The sequence below is a fragment of the Coregonus lavaretus genome (assembly GCF_964263955.1).
Source record: "Coregonus lavaretus genome assembly, chromosome: 22".
Lineage (NCBI taxonomy): Eukaryota > Metazoa > Chordata > Actinopteri > Salmoniformes > Salmonidae > Coregonus > Coregonus lavaretus.
Genome location: NC_140009.1, coordinates 8175082 through 8192690, shown reverse-complemented (window position 1 = coordinate 8192690; position 17609 = coordinate 8175082). Strand labels below are relative to the sequence as shown.

The following is a 17609-nucleotide window of genomic DNA, read 5'->3' as shown; positions in this document are numbered from 1 at the left end:
CACTAAACACACTAAACACACTAAACACACTAAACACACGTCACAGACACACTAAACACACTAAACACACTAAACACACGTTACAGAAACACTAAACACACGTCACAGACACACTAAACGCACGTCACAGACACACTAAAAACACACTAAAAACACGTCACAGACACACTAAAAAAACACTAAACACACGTGACAGACACAGTAAACACACTAAACACACGTCACAGACACACTAAACACACTAAACACATGTCACAGACACACTAAACACACGTCACAGACACACTAAAAACACACTAAACACACGTCACAGACACACTAAAAAAACACTAAACACACGTCACAGACACACTAAACACACTAAACACACGTCACAGACACACTAAACACACTAAACACATGTCACAGACACACTAAACACACGTCACAGACACACTAAAAACACACTAAACACACGTCACAGACACACTAAAAAAACACTAAACACACGTCACAGACACACTAAACACACTAAACACACGTCACAGACACACTAAACACACTAAACACATGTCACAGACACACTAAACACACGTCACAGACACACTAAACACATGTCACAGACACACTAAACAAACATCACATACACACTAAACACACTAAACACACGTCACAGACACACTAAACACACTAAACACATGTCACAGACACACTAAACACACGTCAGAGACACACTAAACACACTAAACACACGTCACAGACACACTAAACACACTAAACAAACATCACAGACACACTAAACACACGAAACACACGTCACAGACACACTAAACACACGTCAGAGACACACTAAACACACTAAACACATGTCAGAGACACACTAAACACACTAAACACACGTCACAGACACACTAAACACACTAAACAAACATCACAGACACACTAAACACACTAAACAAACATCACAGACACACTAAACACACTAAACACACGTCACAGACACACTAAACACACGTCAGAGACACACATTTACATTACATTTACATTTACGTCATTTAGCAGACGCTCTTATCCAGAGCGACTTACAAATAGGTGCATTCACCCTATAGCCAGTGGGATAACCACTTTACAATATGTTTTTTTTTTTTTTTTTTTTGGGGGGGGCGGGGGGGTAGAAGGATTACTTTATCCTATCCCAGGTATTCCTTAAAGAGGAACACACTAAACACACTAAACACACGTCACAGACACACTAAACACACGAAACACACGTCACAGACACACTAAACACACGAAACACATGTCACAGACACACTAAACACACTAAACACACATCACAGACACACTAAACACACAAAATACACGTCACAGACACACTAAACACACGTCAGAGACACACTAAACACACGTCAGAGACACACAAAACACACTAAACAAACATCACAGACACACTAAACACACTAAACAAACGTCACAGACACACTAAACACACGAAACACACGTCACAGACACACTAAACACACGAAACACACGTCACAGACACACTAAACACACTAAACACACGTCACAGACACACTAAACACACGTCAGAGACACACTACACACACTAAACACACGTCACAGACACACTAAACACACGAAAGACACGTCACAGACACACTAAACACACGAAACACACGTCACAGACACACTAAACACACTAAACACACATCACAGACACACTAAACACACTAAATACACGTCACAGACACACTAAACACACGTCAGAGACACACTAAACACACGTCAGAGACACACAAAACACACTAAACACACGTCACAGACACACTAAACACACTAAACACACGTCACAGACACACTAAACACATGTCAGAGACACACTAAACACACTAAACACACGTCACAGACACACTAAACACACGAAACACACGTCACAGACACACTAAACACACTAAACACACATCACAGACACACTAAACACACAAAATACACGTCACAGACACACTAAACACACGTCAGAGACACACTAAACACACGAAACACACGTCACAGACACACTAAACACACGAAACACACGTCACAGACACACTAAACACACAAAATACACGTCACAGACACACTAAACACACGTCAGAGACACACTAAACACATGTCAGAGACACACAAAACACACTAAACACACGTCACAGACACACTAAACACACTAAACACACGTCACAGACACACTAAACACACTAAACACACATCACAGACACACAAAACACACAAAATACACGTCACAGACACACTAAACACACGTCAGAGACACACTAAACACATGTCAGAGACACACAAAACACACTAAACAAACATCGCAGACACACTAAACACACAAAACACACGTCACAGACACAAACACATTTACAGATGAATATGAACAAACATGAAAACGCACTCAAAAAAATGCAACAACAAACATAGACATACTATACATGTGATAAAACCTGTTACTATGCCAACTAGTGGAGTGAAAGTTCCAGCTAAAGCATCTGAAACAGCCCTGTTAAGACATCCTGACAGGTCATCAAACCTGAGTGGTGGAGGAGAGAGACTATTCAGGGAGCTGGCTAAACAAACACATTCCTGTATGTACTGTATGGGTGGACTCAGATTCCTCCTGTCAGGCCCTGGTGGCATGCACCCACAGCCTACCCATAGCCTACAGCCACAGCCACAGCCCACCCATAACCCACAGCCCACCCTTAGCCTACAACCCACAGCCCACCCATAGCCTACAGCCCTCCACATAGCCTACAGCCCTCCCCATAGCCTACAGCCCCCCACTAGCCTACAGCCCTCCCCATAGTCTACAGCCCTCCCCATAGCCTACAGCCCTCCCCATAGTCTACAGCCCTCCCCATAGCCTACAGTCTACAGCCCTCCCCATAGCCTACAGCCCTCCCCATAGCCTACAGCCCTCCACATAGCCTACAGACCTCTCCATAGCCTACAGCCCTCCCCATAGCCTACAGCCCTCCCTATAGCCTACAGCCCTCTACATAGCCTACAGCCCCCCTCATAGCCTACAGCCCTCCACATAGCCTACAGCCCTCCCCATAGCCTACAGCCCTCCCTATAGCCTACAGCCCTCTACATAGCCTACAGCCCTCCTCATAGCCTACAGCCCTCCACATAGCCTACAGCCCTCCCCATAGCCTACAGCCCTCCCCATAGTCTACAGCCCTCCACATAGCCTACAGCCTACAGCCCTCCCCATAGCCTACAGCCCTCCCCATAGCCTACAGCCTACAGCCCTCTCCATAGCCTACAGCCCTCTCCATAGCCTACAGCCCTCCCCATAGTCTACAGCCCTCCCCATAGCCTACAGCCTACAGCCCTCCCCATAGCCTACAGCCCTCCCCATAGCCTACAGCCTACAGCCCTCTCCATAGCCTACAGCCCTCTCCATAGCCTACAGCCCTCCACATAGTCTACAGCCTACAGCCCTCTCCATAGCCTACAGCCTACAGCCCTCCCCATAGCCTACAGCCCTCCCCATAGCCTACAGCCTACAGCCCTCTCCATAGCCTACAGCCCTCTCCATAGCCTACAGCCCTCCACATAGTCTACAGCCTACAGCCCTCCACATAGTCTACAGCCCTCCACATAGTCTACAGCCTACAGCCCTCCCCATAGCATACAGCCCTCTCCATAGCCTACAGCCCTCCCCATAGCCTACAGCCCTCCACATATTCAACAGCCTACAGCCCTCTCCATAGCCTACAGCCCTATCTATAGCCTACAGCCCTCCCCATAGCCTACAGCCCTCCACATAGTCTACAGCCTACAGCCCTCTCCATAGCCTACAGCCCTCTCCATAGCCTACAGCCCTCCCCATAGCCTACAGCCTACAGCCCTCCCCATAGCCTACAGCCCTCCCCATAGCCTACAGCCCTCCCCATAGTCTACAGCCCTCTCCATAGCCTACAGCCCTCCCCATAGCCTACAGCCTACAGCCCTCCCCATAGCCTACAGCCCTCCCCATAGCCTACAGCCCTCCCCATAGCCTACAGCCCTCCCCATAGTCTACAGCCCTCCCCATAGCCTACAGCCTACAGCCCTCCCCATAGCCTACAGCCCTCCCCATAGCCTACAGCCCTCTCCATAGCCTACAGCCCTCTCCATAGCCTACAGCCCTCCACATAGCCTACAGCCCTCTCCATAGCCTACAGCCCTCCCCATAGTCTACAGCCTACAGCCCTCCCCATAGCCTACAGCCTACAGCCCTCCCCATAGCCTATAGCCTACAGCCCTCTCCATAGCCTACAGCCCTCCCCATAGTCTACAGCCTACAGCCCTCTCCATAGCCTACAGCCCTCTCCATAGCCTACAGCCCTCCCCATAGCCTACAGCCTACAGCCTACAGCCTACAGCCCTCCCCATAGCCTATAGCCTACAGCCTACCAACCTGACACCTGACTGTTCTATGGAATGTGGAATATGTTTGTGTGGAGAAATTCTCCACTATCTCTACCGTGTGTGTGGGCCACTTTTCACTGGGATTTATCAGCAAAACTTTCTAAGTGCACTAAAACCTAAACTTCCAAAGCTCTCTGTGTGTGATGTAATTCAACCTATATCAAAGACCTTTGCCGTGGTTCAAGGCAAGGGAAGGCAGAGGGAAACATAGAAGTCAGTAACATGTTTATTCATAGAAATTGAATAAATAGATTAGAATATTATAGAATTATATTAATACATACTATTTCTATGGATTTATTTATTTGGAGGGAAGGAACAGGTAGTGTGTTACCGTTTGCTGCAGCTGGCGGATGCGTCTCAGTGCTGCCCTCTGCTGCTGGGCGCTGGCGATGCGTTGATGGCGCCTGTGTCTCCTCAGCTGGTTGTTGAGGTGCTCCACACAGTCGACCTCAGCCTGGGGCCTGGCCTTGCCCTGGGGAGAGGTGGAGGAGAGGACTAGGTCAACTGATTTACTGACTATCGACTAATAGGTAAAGTGTGTCCTGCCTTGCTAGGAGCAGAACAACTGCACATGTTCTTTGACTGGGCTGAAAGTGAGGAAATCACACGGACACATTCATTCTAACAGACAGAGAAAGAGAGAGAGAGAGAGAGAGTGTATGTGAGGGAAAGATGTTGATAGAGATATATTGCTAGAATGTGTGTGTGAGAGAGAGAGGGGCAGAGAGAGCTGTGGCTGTGTGTGTGTGTGTGTGTGTGTGTGTGTGTGTGTGTGTGTGTGTGTGTGTGTGTGTGTGTGTGTGTGCGTGTGTGTATGTATGTATGTATTTGTGTGGCAGGCAGCACTAATTCTGGCATCTACTCTTTTTCTGGGTCACTTCAGCCCTGAGCCAGTGTCATAGCTCTGAGTGGAGCCTGTCTGTGGTCTAGCTACTGGGCTCTGGTCTGCTCTGTCTGCAGGCCCACTCTAGCTAACACTCAGAACCTATGCTAGCCAACACATGCCTTTCTGCCCTCTGACATACGCAACATTCTGCCACCCTCGTCTAATGCAAGTTCAACCTCAAAAGAGTTCTGTTGCTCAGCAAGAACTGATGCCAAGTCAATAAAAAGAGAGAAAGAGACGCCAGGAAATGAGAAAGAATAATCAGTGTGGTTAGCGCGCGCGCGCGCGCGCGCGCGAGAGAGAGAGAGAGAGAGAGAGAGAGAGAGGAGAGAGAGAGAGAGAGAGAGAGAGAGAGAGACAGAGAGAGAGAGAGAGACAGAGAGAGAGAGAGAGAGAGAGAGAGAGAGAGAGAGAGAGAGAGAGAGAGAGAGAGAGAGAGAGAGAGACAGAGAGAGAGAGAGAGACAGAGAGAGACAGAGAGGGGGGGAAGTGGTGCTAGAGACAATTATGATTGATATCATTATGATTAGGATTGATATGATTAGGATTAGGATTTATTTCATTATGATTAGGATTGATGTGATTAGGATTAGGTTTGATATAATTATGATCGATAGCACCACATGACCACCACACAACCCTTGACACCATAGTATTATAAATAATGTTTTCAAACGTGCAACATTTTGAAAGTGACAACACATTAACCGTTGACCCTTGACCCATGAGTCCAGCTACTGCATGACCCACCATCCCAGCAGGCCCTGTACTCTGTTCTCACAAAACACAACCGATCAACCCCCTTTACACATTCCTTTTTAATGTAGCTTTGAGTAGAGGATGTTGAGGCTTGCCCTGTGGGAGGTGAGAAGACAGGAGGTATGATATGAGGTAACATAACAGAGGGCTGCTGCCTGCTGTTGTTGTCTCCCTGTCTGTTGTTGTCTCCCTGTCCGAACCCAGGTACAGATAAACCCAGTCAAACACCACAACAGGACCCAGGTACAGATAAAGGCCTCAGATACTGTTCTACACAGCGACTAAGCAGACATACAGTTTCAAATCCACTGAGAATGACCTTGAATAGAAAATAATAGAGTGAAATGACCTGAAGTTAACAACTTGTGTACCAGATCAAACATGAAAAGGTTTAGTCTGAAACCATATGTCTCATAGATAAAGAATTGCACGGTCGGATAGTATATCAGTGGAAGGTGCTTACTTAGACACATTGTTTAAAGCACAAGACATTTCACTTCCTAAAATATCTCCAGAGCAAGACTAAACATCGTCCAAGGATTCTACATTCATCAATGTAGCAGGTGGGAGCTGTGATCAGCAAAGTATGTTTGTAAGGACTAAATTCACACTAGACTATACTCAAATGTCATCAACCGTATGAATGGTGCCCTAGTGGACAGCTTTTCTGTTTGTACTGTGTATGCTCACCGGAAGGTTGTGGTCACTAGGTGAGTGGCCAACGGCGTCCTCTGCCTCGTATTTGTAGTAGTCCAGCGGGGCACAGAAGTACCCAGGCTGCACGTCAGAACACTGTCGACCAATCAGATTCCTCCGACAGTCACACTGGCCATTTTCAACCATACACCTGCATATACACAGACATACACATAGATGTCATAGTCTCGCTCATTTACAAATCGCGAGTCAACAAACAGTTAAGAAACGTAGACATGTACAGTAATGATAATTTGATTGAATGTAACACCTAGTAATAAAGAACAGTTTCCTATTCAGTGCCATCAATCAAACACACACACACAAGAGATAAGCAATTCTCCTGCAACGTCGGGCGTACCTGTTGCTGTAGGCTCCACCAAAGTCACAGTCACATGCTCTGCAGCCTGCTAGGTCATTACTGAGACCCCAGTACTCTGGCTAAAGGGGAGGGGACACACACATCATGACCACAGCCTCAGAAACTTCCATACAATAATTGCAAGATGAGGCATCAGAAAGGAATAGTGTATAACATGGGACAAACGGTGTGTGAGAAGGTCTACGAAGCGCTCAGGGCCAGTCTTACCAGACACTGGTTGCAGTAGCGGCCTGTGACGTATCTCTTACAGGAGCAGTCCCCGCTGATCTGATCACATGGTGCTCCCAGCATTATAATCCCTCGAGGGTCACAGTTACACGCTGAGGGTAACAAACACACACACACACACACACACACACACATACGGTTTACACCAGGGGTGTCAAATGAGGGGGCCGCATTCGGTCTTCAACGAGGTCCGGAGGGCCACACTGAAAATGTGTTATATTTCCTCGCTGTACAAATTAGCAAAAAATGGTCCTCTATACATCGTTTTGGGAATTTTCGAGACTCCCTGACTGCCTAGCTTTCATTTAGGTGATTATTATCCAGCTGGTCCTTCTACACATTTCTACACAGTTTCGGTTTGGTTTTAGTCATTTTGAAGTATATTGAGTTCATCCCCCCGGCCCCCAAAAAACAATATATTTAAAAAAAAACACACAAGTGCACACACACGCACACACGCACACACACACACTCACGTTGGCAGCCCTGTGGGTCGTTCTGGCTCAGGCCGTAGTATCCCTCCTTGCAGTAGTCACAGCGGGTCCCCTTCACATTCAGCTTACAGCGGCACTGCCCCGCGATCATACTCATGTCCTGGTCTGTGTGGCTGTCACATATACCTCCCTCCATGGAACCCACAGGATCACAGTCACACGCTGGAGACAGAGAGGGAGAACAGGAAGATAGAGAGACAGAGTGGTGTATAGAGAGGACAAGATGGGCAAAGAGTGAGTATTCCATCTACACTGTATAACCAACAACACATAGAGGTATTCAGACAGCAGAACACAAGACTAATGTGTTTTATTCCAGACCCCCTCTACTCACCAGTTCAGACTCCTGGATCTCTGATGTGTTTTATTCCAGACCCCCTCTACTCACCAGTACAGACTCCTGGGTCTCTGATGTGTTTTATTCCAGACCCCCTCTACTCACCAGTACAGACTCCTGGATCTCTGATGTGTTTAATTCCAGACCCCCTCTACTCACCAGTACAGACTCCTGGATCTCTGATGTGTTTTATTCCAGACCCCCTCTACTCACCAGTACAGACTCCTGGATCTCTGATGTGTTTTATTCCAGACCCCCTCTACTCACCAGTACAGACTCCTGGGTCTCTGATGTGTTTTATTCCAGACCCCCTCTACTCACCAGTACAGACTCCTGGGTCTCTGATGTGTTTTATTCCAGACCCCCTCTACTCACCAGTACAGACTCCTGGGTCTCTGATGTGTTTTATTCCAGACCCCCTCTACTCACCAGTACAGACTCCTGGATCTCTGATGTGTTTTATTCCAGACCCCCTCTACTCACCAGTACAGACTCCTGGGTCTCTGATGTGTTTTATTCCAGACCCCCTTTACTCACCAGTACAGACTCCTGGGTCTCTGATGTGTTTTATTCCATACCCCCTCTACTCACCAGTACAGACTCCTGGATCTCTGATGTGTTTTATTCCAGACCCCCTCTACTCACCAGTACAGACTCCTGGATCTCTGATGTGTTTTATTCCAGACCCCCTCTACTCACCAGTACAGACTCCTGGATCTCTGATGTGTTTTATTCCAGACCCCCTCTACTCACCAGTACAGACTCCTGGGTCTCTGATGTGTTTTATTCCAGACCCCCTCTACTCACCAGTACAGACTCCTGGATCTCTGATGTGTTTTATTCCAGACCCCCTCTACTCATCAGTACAGACTCCTGGATCTCTGATGTGTTTTATTCCAGACCCCCTCTCCTCACCAGTACAGACTCCTGGATCTCTGATGTGTTTTATTCCAGACCCCCTCTACTCACCAGTACAGACTCCTGGGTCTCTGATGTGTTTTATTCCAGACCCCCTCTACTCACCAGTACAGACCTCTGGATCTCTGATGTGTTTTATTCCAGACCCCCTCTACTCACCAGTACAGACTCCTGGGTCTCTGATGTGTTTTATTCCAGACCCCCTCTACTCACCAGTACAGACTCCTGGATCTCTGATGTGTTTAATTCCAGACCCCCTCTACTCACCAGTACAGACTCCTGGATCTCTGATGTGTTTTATTCCAGACCCCCTCTACTCACCAGTACAGACTCCTGGATCTCTGATGTGTTTTATTCCAGACCCCCTCTACTCACCAGTACAGACTCCTGGGTCTCTGATGTGTTTTATTCCAGACCCCCTCTACTCACCAGTACAGACTCCTGGGTCTCTGATGTGTTTTATTCCAGACCCCCTCTACTCACCAGTACAGACTCCTGGGTCTCTGATGTGTTTTATTCCAGACCCCCTCTACTCACCAGTACAGACTCCTGGATCTCTGATGTGTTTTATTCCAGACCCCCTCTACTCACCAGTACAGACTCCTGGGTCTCTGATGTGTTTTATTCCAGACCCCCTTTACTCACCAGTACAGACTCCTGGGTCTCTGATGTGTTTTATTCCATACCCCCTCTACTCACCAGTACAGACTCCTGGATCTCTGATGTGTTTTATTCCAGACCCCCTCTACTCACCAGTACAGACTCCTGGATCTCTGATGTGTTTTATTCCAGACCCCCTCTACTCACCAGTACAGACTCCTGGATCTCTGATGTGTTTTATTCCAGACCCCCTCTACTCACCAGTACAGACTCCTGGGTCTCTGATGTGTTTTATTCCAGACCCCCTCTACTCACCAGTACAGACTCCTGGATCTCTGATGTGTTTTATTCCAGACCCCCTCTACTCATCAGTACAGACTCCTGGATCTCTGATGTGTTTTATTCCAGACCCCCTCTCCTCACCAGTACAGACTCCTGGATCTCTGATGTGTTTTATTCCAGACCCCCTCTACTCACCAGTACAGACTCCTGGGTCTCTGATGTGTTTTATTCCAGACCCCCTCTACTCACCAGTACAGACCTCTGGATCTCTGATGTGTTTTATTCCAGACCCCCTCTACTCACCAGTACAGACTCCTGGGTCTCTGATGTGTTTTATTCCAGACCCCCTCTACTCACCAGTACAGACTCCTGGATCTCTGATGTGTTTTATTCCAGACCCCCTCTACTCACCAGTACAGACTCCTGGATCTCTGATGTGTTTTATTCCAGACCCCCTCTACTCACCAGTACAGACTCCTGGATCTCTGGTGTGTTTTATTCCAGACCCCCTTTACTCACCAGTACAGACTCCTGGGTCTCTGATATGTTTTATTCCAGACCCCCTCTACTCACCAGTACAGACTCCTGGATCTCTGATGTGTTTTATTCCAGACCCCCTCTACTCACCAGTACAGACTCCTGGGTCTCTGATGTGTTTTATTCCAGACCCCCTCTACTCACCAGTACAGACTCCTGGGTCTCTGATGTGTTTTATTCCAGACCCCCTCTACTCACCAGTACAGACTCCTGGGTCTCTGATGTGTTTTATTCCAGACCCCCTCTACTCACCAGTACAGACTCCTGGGTCTCTGATGTGTTTTATTCCAGACCCCCTCTACTCACCAGTACAGACTCCTGGATCTCTGATGTGTTTTATTCCAGACCCCCTATACTCACCAGTAAAGACTCCTGGGTCTCTGATGTGTTTTATTCCAGACCCCCTCTACTCACCAGTACAGACTCCTGGATCTCTGATGTGTTTTATTCCAGACCCCCTCTACTCACCAGTAAAGACTCCTGGGTCTCTGATGTGTTTTATTCCAGACCCCCTCTACTCACCAGTACAGACTCCTGGGTCTCTGATGTGTTTTATTCCAGACCCCCTCTACTCACCAGTACAGACTCCTGGATCTCTGATGTGTTTTATTCCAGACCCCCTCTACCCACCAGTACAGACTCCTGGATCTCTGATGTGTTTTATTCCAGACCCCCTCTACTCACCAGTACAGACTCCTGGGTCTCTGATGTGTTTTATTCCAGACCCCCTCTACTCACCAGTACAGACTCCTGGATCTCTGATGTCCCTGCTGGGGTCCTGGTAGTAGAAGGGTTTACACATCTCACAGGTGCGTCCCATGGTGTTGTGGAGACAGTCGTCACAGACGCCACCGTTGGCATTGCCCGTGGACAGGTACACCGCCATGTCAAAGTGACACTGGTTGGAGTGACCGTTACAGTTGCATTCTGGGTAAAGAAACAAAAAATCACAAACATCAGAAATGGTCCTGCGTGTTGTTTCTGCAGCTATGTGTGTAGTGTTCATTCTACATATGGTTTGGGGTTGGATGTTTACATCAACAGATTTCTCCCACTACAAGTGAGTTTGCGTTGTTTTACTACTACCGGTGACTAAAGTGTAGTCTCACCTTTGCATGTGTGAGGGTTGTCGGCCTCGGCTGGGCTCCAGGGCAGGTCATTGTGGAAGTCTCTGCAGTGCTCACAGTTCAACCCCTCAGTGTTGTGTTCGCAAACACATCGCCCATGGATCTGACCAATCACAGCACAAAAAGAAAACATGACAGTTATCATTGTCTCTTGGACATTTTGTTCACAGTCATCTTCATATGCAATGACCATGGGTTCCCACACAGGGACATGTGACGTAAACCAAGGTCTAAAAATAGTTGACTGGACATGACCCACCACGCCCCTGTCCCTCCCACCATGCCTCCGTCCCACCCACCATGCCGTTGTCCCTGGCGTCCACCCCTGGTACGGGGGCACACTCGGAGGCGTGTCCGTAGCAGAAGCAGCTGCCCCTCACCACCAGCTCATACAGGGAGTAGTAGTACTTCTGCAGAACGTCAGAGCGCCGGTCCAGCAGGTTATCTCCCAGGGTGTGCAGCTTGGTGAAATTGATCCGTAGGTTGGTGATCCGCAGCAGCTCTACGGAATAAAAGCGGGTGTTTACATCCATTTGTCATTTTTTGGAATGAATGTCCTACAGAATTTATAATTCATAGGTTACTTTCAGTCGTCCTCTGACTTGTTCTCTGAATTGATCTCATTTCCCAAGTATTTGTCTCACCTTGAATCTCAAGACTGTATGGGTCTTTCACATGTATGGCAGGGTCAAGCACTTTATAAATGACCTGAAAGAGATGAAAAAGTAATAAAGAGATTGAACTAACAGTTCATGAACAGATCCGTTGTAATCATACATTCATATCAATGACTCACCCTCAAATGGACCATCAATACCAGAGTTCTACAATACTATTTACATAATCAACTGGACATTACAACAGCCTGAACCTCAATATAGTCCTGGGCATATATTGAACTCTAACAAAGGGGGATGGAAAGGGTCTGTTGAAATGAATACTGTAGTGGTGTGAGAAAGGTAACACAAGCTTCCTCTCTGGTTCCACTCCCCAACAGTAAGTGGGTCATTTTAAAACACATAAAAAATAAAAAAATAAAAAATGTATATATTTGTTGTTTTATTTATTTATTTGTTGTGTCCTTTATGCTGACAAAATCTAGTCATATGCATTATAGAAAATAATGGGGTCTAGCAAATTGGATTGTCCCAATGGTGATGTGTAGAGGTGTAGTGACATGTTTTGACTAGATAAATAATACAGAAAGAGAAATTGGCTCAGTTAAAATGTTTCTAGTCAAAAATGTATATTTGGGTGCCGTGTTCAAAATACATATTTTGTATTTATATTGCATTTTTTTATTTAACTTTTATATGAACACTGTGATAAAACACAGTGCTAAAGGTTTTAAAACAGAGGCTGCTGTATGCCTGTAGATGACATCACCATAATCAAGCACTGGGAGAAGCGTTGCTTTTACAATATTCCTTCTACTTTCCAAAGTGAAGCAGGATTTATTTAAATAAAATAGTTTTTTGGGGAACTGAGCAAATTATAGGTCTTGTGAGCGGAAACTTGAACACTGTGAGACTTTTGCGCAACTTCCCGCGCGCGTTTACAGTGAACACTGAGGCTGTACCCTTACAGTTCTAGATAGCTTTTTATTTATATGACATAGCCTACAGTAGCCTATATGTGGTGTTCAATGCCGGCCTGCATTGCAGGATACTTTAAAACACATTTTGACATTATGAAGGGCTTGACATGAATTCTTGATTTTTTTACTTGGTTTGTAACACCATGGGCCAAATAGGTAACTGTAAATTGGATTGTGTTGTATGATGCAAGAAACCACTTTACAAAATAATATTTATTATTATTACCATACAGAGAATTAGACAATGTAGGCTACCCCTCTGAGGTGGAAGTTGGGAGAGTTATATTTGGGTGTTTCAGTGAAACGTAAGTGAGGGAGACCCCGCTCTCTCGCTTTCCCAGATGTTTAGTTCATTTCATTCCGATCTCCTTTGCATTATTGTAGTCATTTTCTGTAGCCTGTCAACTATGCCTCTGTCTATCCCTGTTCTCTCCTCTCCGCACAGGCTATACAAACGCCTCACATTGCGTGGCTGCTGCCTCTCTAACCTGGTGGTCCCTGCACGCACGACCCACGTGGAGTTCCAGGTCTCCGGCAGCCTCTGGAACTGCCGTTCTGCGGCCAACAAGGCAGAGTTCATCTCAGCCTATGCTACCCTCCAGTCCCTCGACTTCTTGGCGCTGACGGAAACATGGATTACCACTGAAAACACTGCTACTCCTACTGCTCTCTCCTCGTCTGACCATGTGTTCTCGCATACCCCGAGAGCATCTGGTCAGCGGGGTGGTGGCACAGGAATCCTCATCTCTCCCAAGTGGACATTCTCTCTTTTTCCCCTGACCCATCTGTCTATCTCCTCATTTGAATGCCATGCTGTCACAGTCACTAGCCCATTCAAGCTTAACATCCTTGTCATTTATCGCCCTCCAGGTTCCCTTGGAGAGTTCATCAATGAGCTTGACGCCTTGATAAGTTCCTTTCCTGAGGATGGCTCACCCCTCACAGTTCTGGGTGACTTTAACCTCCCTACGTATACCTTTGACTAATTTCTCTCTGCCTCCTTCTTTCCACTCCTCTCCTCTTTTGACCTCACCCTCTCACCGTCCCCCCCTACTCACAAGGCAGGCAATACGCTTGACCTCATCTTTACTAGATACTGTTCTTCTACTAATCTCACTGCAACTCCCCTCCATGTCTCCGACCACTACTTTGTATCCTTTTCTCTGTCGCTCTCCTCCAACACTACTCACTCTGCCCCTACTCAGATGGTAATGCGCCGTCGCAACCTTCGCTCTCTCTCTCCCGCTACTCTCTCCTCTTCCATCCTATCATCTCTTCCCTCTGCTCAATCCTTCTCCCTCCAATCTCCTGATTCTGCCTCCTCAACCCTCCTCTCCTCCCTTTGGAAATGGAGGAAAACTAGACTCCCTGCGGACCTGGCATCTTTTCACTCCATCGTCTCTACATTTTCTTCCTCTGTTTCTGCTGCTAAAGCCACTTTCTACCACTCTAAATTCCAAGCATCTGCCTCTAACCCTAGGAAGCTCTTTGCCAGCTTCTCCTCCCTGCTGAATCCTCCTCCCCCTCCCCCCCCCTCCTCCCTCTCTGTGGATGACTTCGTCAACCATTTTGAAAAGAAGGTTGACGACATTGTTAAGTCAAATGACACTGCTGGTCCTGCTCACACTGCCCTATCCTATTCTTTGACTTCTTTCTCCCCTCTCTCTCCAGATGAAATCTTGCGACTTGTGACGGCCGGCCGCCCAACAACCTGCCCGCTTGACCCTATCCCCTCCTCTCTTCTCCAGACCATCTCCGGTGACCTTCTCCCTTACCTCACCTCGCTCATCAACTCATCCTTGACCGCTGGCTATGTCCCTTCCGTCTTCAAGAGAGCGAGAGTTGCACCCCTTCTCAAAAAACCTACACTCGATCCCTCCGATGTCAACAACTACAGACCAGTATCCCTTCTTTCTTTTCTCTCCAAAACGCTTGAGCGTGCCATCTTTAGCCAACTCTCTTGCTATCTCTCTCAGAATGACCTTCTTGATCCAAACCAGTCAGGTTTCAAGACTGGTCATTCAACTGAGACTGCTCTTCTCTGTGTCACGGAGGCTCTCCGCACTGCTAAAGCTAACTCTCTCTCCTCTGCTCTTGTCCTTCTAGACCTGTCTGCTGCCTTTGATACTGTGAACCATCAGATCCTCCTCTCCGAGTTGGGCATCTCCGGCGCGGCTCACTCTTGGATTACGACCTACCTGACCGGTCGCTCCTACCAAGTGGCGTGGCGAGAATCTGTCTCCGCACCACGTGCTCTCACCACTGGTGTCCCCCAGGGCTCAGTTCTAGACTCTCTCCTATTCTCGCTATACACCAAGTCACTTGGCTCTGTCATATCCTCACATGGCCTCTCCTATCATTGCTACGCAGATGACACACAACTAATCTTCTCCTTTCCCCCTTCTGATAACCAAGGTGGCGAATCGCATCTCTGCATGTCTGGCAGACATATCAGTGTGGATGACGGATCACCACCTCAAGCTGAACATCGGCAAGACGGAGCTGCTCTTCCTCCCGGGGAAGGACTGCCCGTTCCATGATCTCGCCATCACGGTTGACAACTCCGTTGTGTCCTCCTCCCAGAGTGCGAAGAGCCTTGGCGTGACCCTGGACAACACCCTGTCATTCTCCGCTAACATCAAGGCGGTGACCCGATCCTGTAGGTTCATGCTCTACAACATTCGGAGAGTACGACCCTGCCTTACACAGGAAGCGGCACAGGTCCTAATCCAGGCACTTGTCATCTCCCGTCTGGATTACTGCAACTCGCTGTTGGCTGGGCTCCCTGCCTGTGCCATTAAACCCCCACAACTCATGCAGAATGCCGCAGCCCGTCTGGTGTTCAACCTTCCCAAGTTCTCTCACGTCACCCCGCTCCTCCGCACACTCCACTGGCTTCCAGTTGAAGCTCGCATCTGCTACAAGACCATGGTGCTTGCCTACGGAGCTGTGAGGGGAACGGCACCTCCGTACCTTCAGGCTCTGATCAGTCCCTACACCCAAACGAGGGCATTGCGTTCATCCACCTCTGGCCTGCTGGCCCCCCTACCTCTGCGGAAGCACAGTTCCCGCTCAGCCCAGTCAAAACTGTTCGCTGCTCTGGCACCCCAATGGTGGAACAAGCTCCCTCACGACGCCAGGACAGCGGAGTCACTCACCACCTTCCGGAGACACTTGAAACCCCACCTCTTTAAGGAATACCTGGGATAGGATAAAGTAATCCTTCTACCCCCCCTTACCCCACCCACCCAAAAAAATAAAATAAACATATTGTAAAGTGGTTATCCCACTGGCTATAAGGTGAATGCACCAATTTGTAAGTCGCTCTGGATAAGAGTGTCTGCTAAATGACGTAAATGTAAATGTAAATATAAAGGAGGATATCTCATGGTGGTATAGTTTCCCTCTATGGCATCACCTCTCCTTCCGTGGAGGGCTCGATGTCAGAGTATCTCTCCTCACAGATGACATCATTGATATGGTGGCGTGCGTGGGCAGGCACTCTGGGGAACGTCTTGGAGCAGTTGTAGGCAAAATAACGGTACGGTCTCCAGGAGCGACCAAAATCAGCCGAACGCTCTATCAGCATGGCGGCAGGTCGGAATGTCTATGGAAAGATAGCGGGAACAGTATTCAGTAACGTCTGGGACTTATTCAGAATCATTTCTGTGATGTTTATTACATGTCTGTTTTATTGGTAAGGTTTGTAGATCGTTTTGAATTGATGTCTCTTGGATATTACTCGACAAATTCCTGAGCAGCCAGCCATCAGACAGCGCTCACCTTAAACTTCATGATGAGGTGAGTGAAGTGGAATTCTGCCTCCAGATTCAGTCTGATACTGACGACCTCCTCTCCTGTAGGGAATAAATCACACAGAACACAATGAGGGATTATCACAGATGACACACACACACACACACATACACACACACATACACACACACACACACACCGTTGACAGACTGCCACCAGGTGAGGTCCTCGTTGCTGTCCTTGAGTTGGATGACGTTCTCCACGCGGTGACTGTTTTTGTGGTGGTACGGGTCATAAGGATGCTGAGAGTTACACGCAAAACACTTGTCTGATTCCTACAGGGAGAAAGAAGCAGTAGGTATATATCATGTTTATACCACATGACCCCATTTGGAATCTGTTTAGGTGTGATATAGTAACACTGACTTAAATAGACTTGTTAATTACAACATTGGCCTGACGTGTATCCATGAGTTTGACACCACCAATAGTAAAGCCCTGGTTGCCTATGGAAACCCCAAATGTGGGCCGGGCACTCGTTTGCAAGTCACAATGGCAGCTAGTGGGACT

General features: G+C 47.6%; 1 protein-coding gene across 1 annotated transcript in view; it reads right to left on the bottom strand.

The window, feature by feature from the left end:
- Positions 1-17609, bottom strand: part of LOC311150053 (laminin subunit beta-1-like) — a gene marked incomplete at its 5' end in the record, with an annotated part of 56098 nt that overhangs the window by 19462 nt on the left and 19027 nt on the right. Inside the window, 12 exons of the mRNA XM_084187298.1 lie at positions 4772-4912; positions 6776-6932; positions 7143-7222; positions 7371-7483; positions 7868-8047; positions 11298-11486; positions 11669-11789; positions 11986-12188; positions 12331-12394; positions 16702-16890; positions 17067-17140; positions 17239-17374. Of these exons, the coding sequence (XP_084043424.1) occupies positions 4772-4912; positions 6776-6932; positions 7143-7222; positions 7371-7483; positions 7868-8047; positions 11298-11486; positions 11669-11789; positions 11986-12188; positions 12331-12394; positions 16702-16890; positions 17067-17140; positions 17239-17374 (1647 nt within the window). The remainder of the gene's footprint in view (positions 1-4771; positions 4913-6775; positions 6933-7142; positions 7223-7370; positions 7484-7867; positions 8048-11297; positions 11487-11668; positions 11790-11985; positions 12189-12330; positions 12395-16701; positions 16891-17066; positions 17141-17238; positions 17375-17609) is intronic.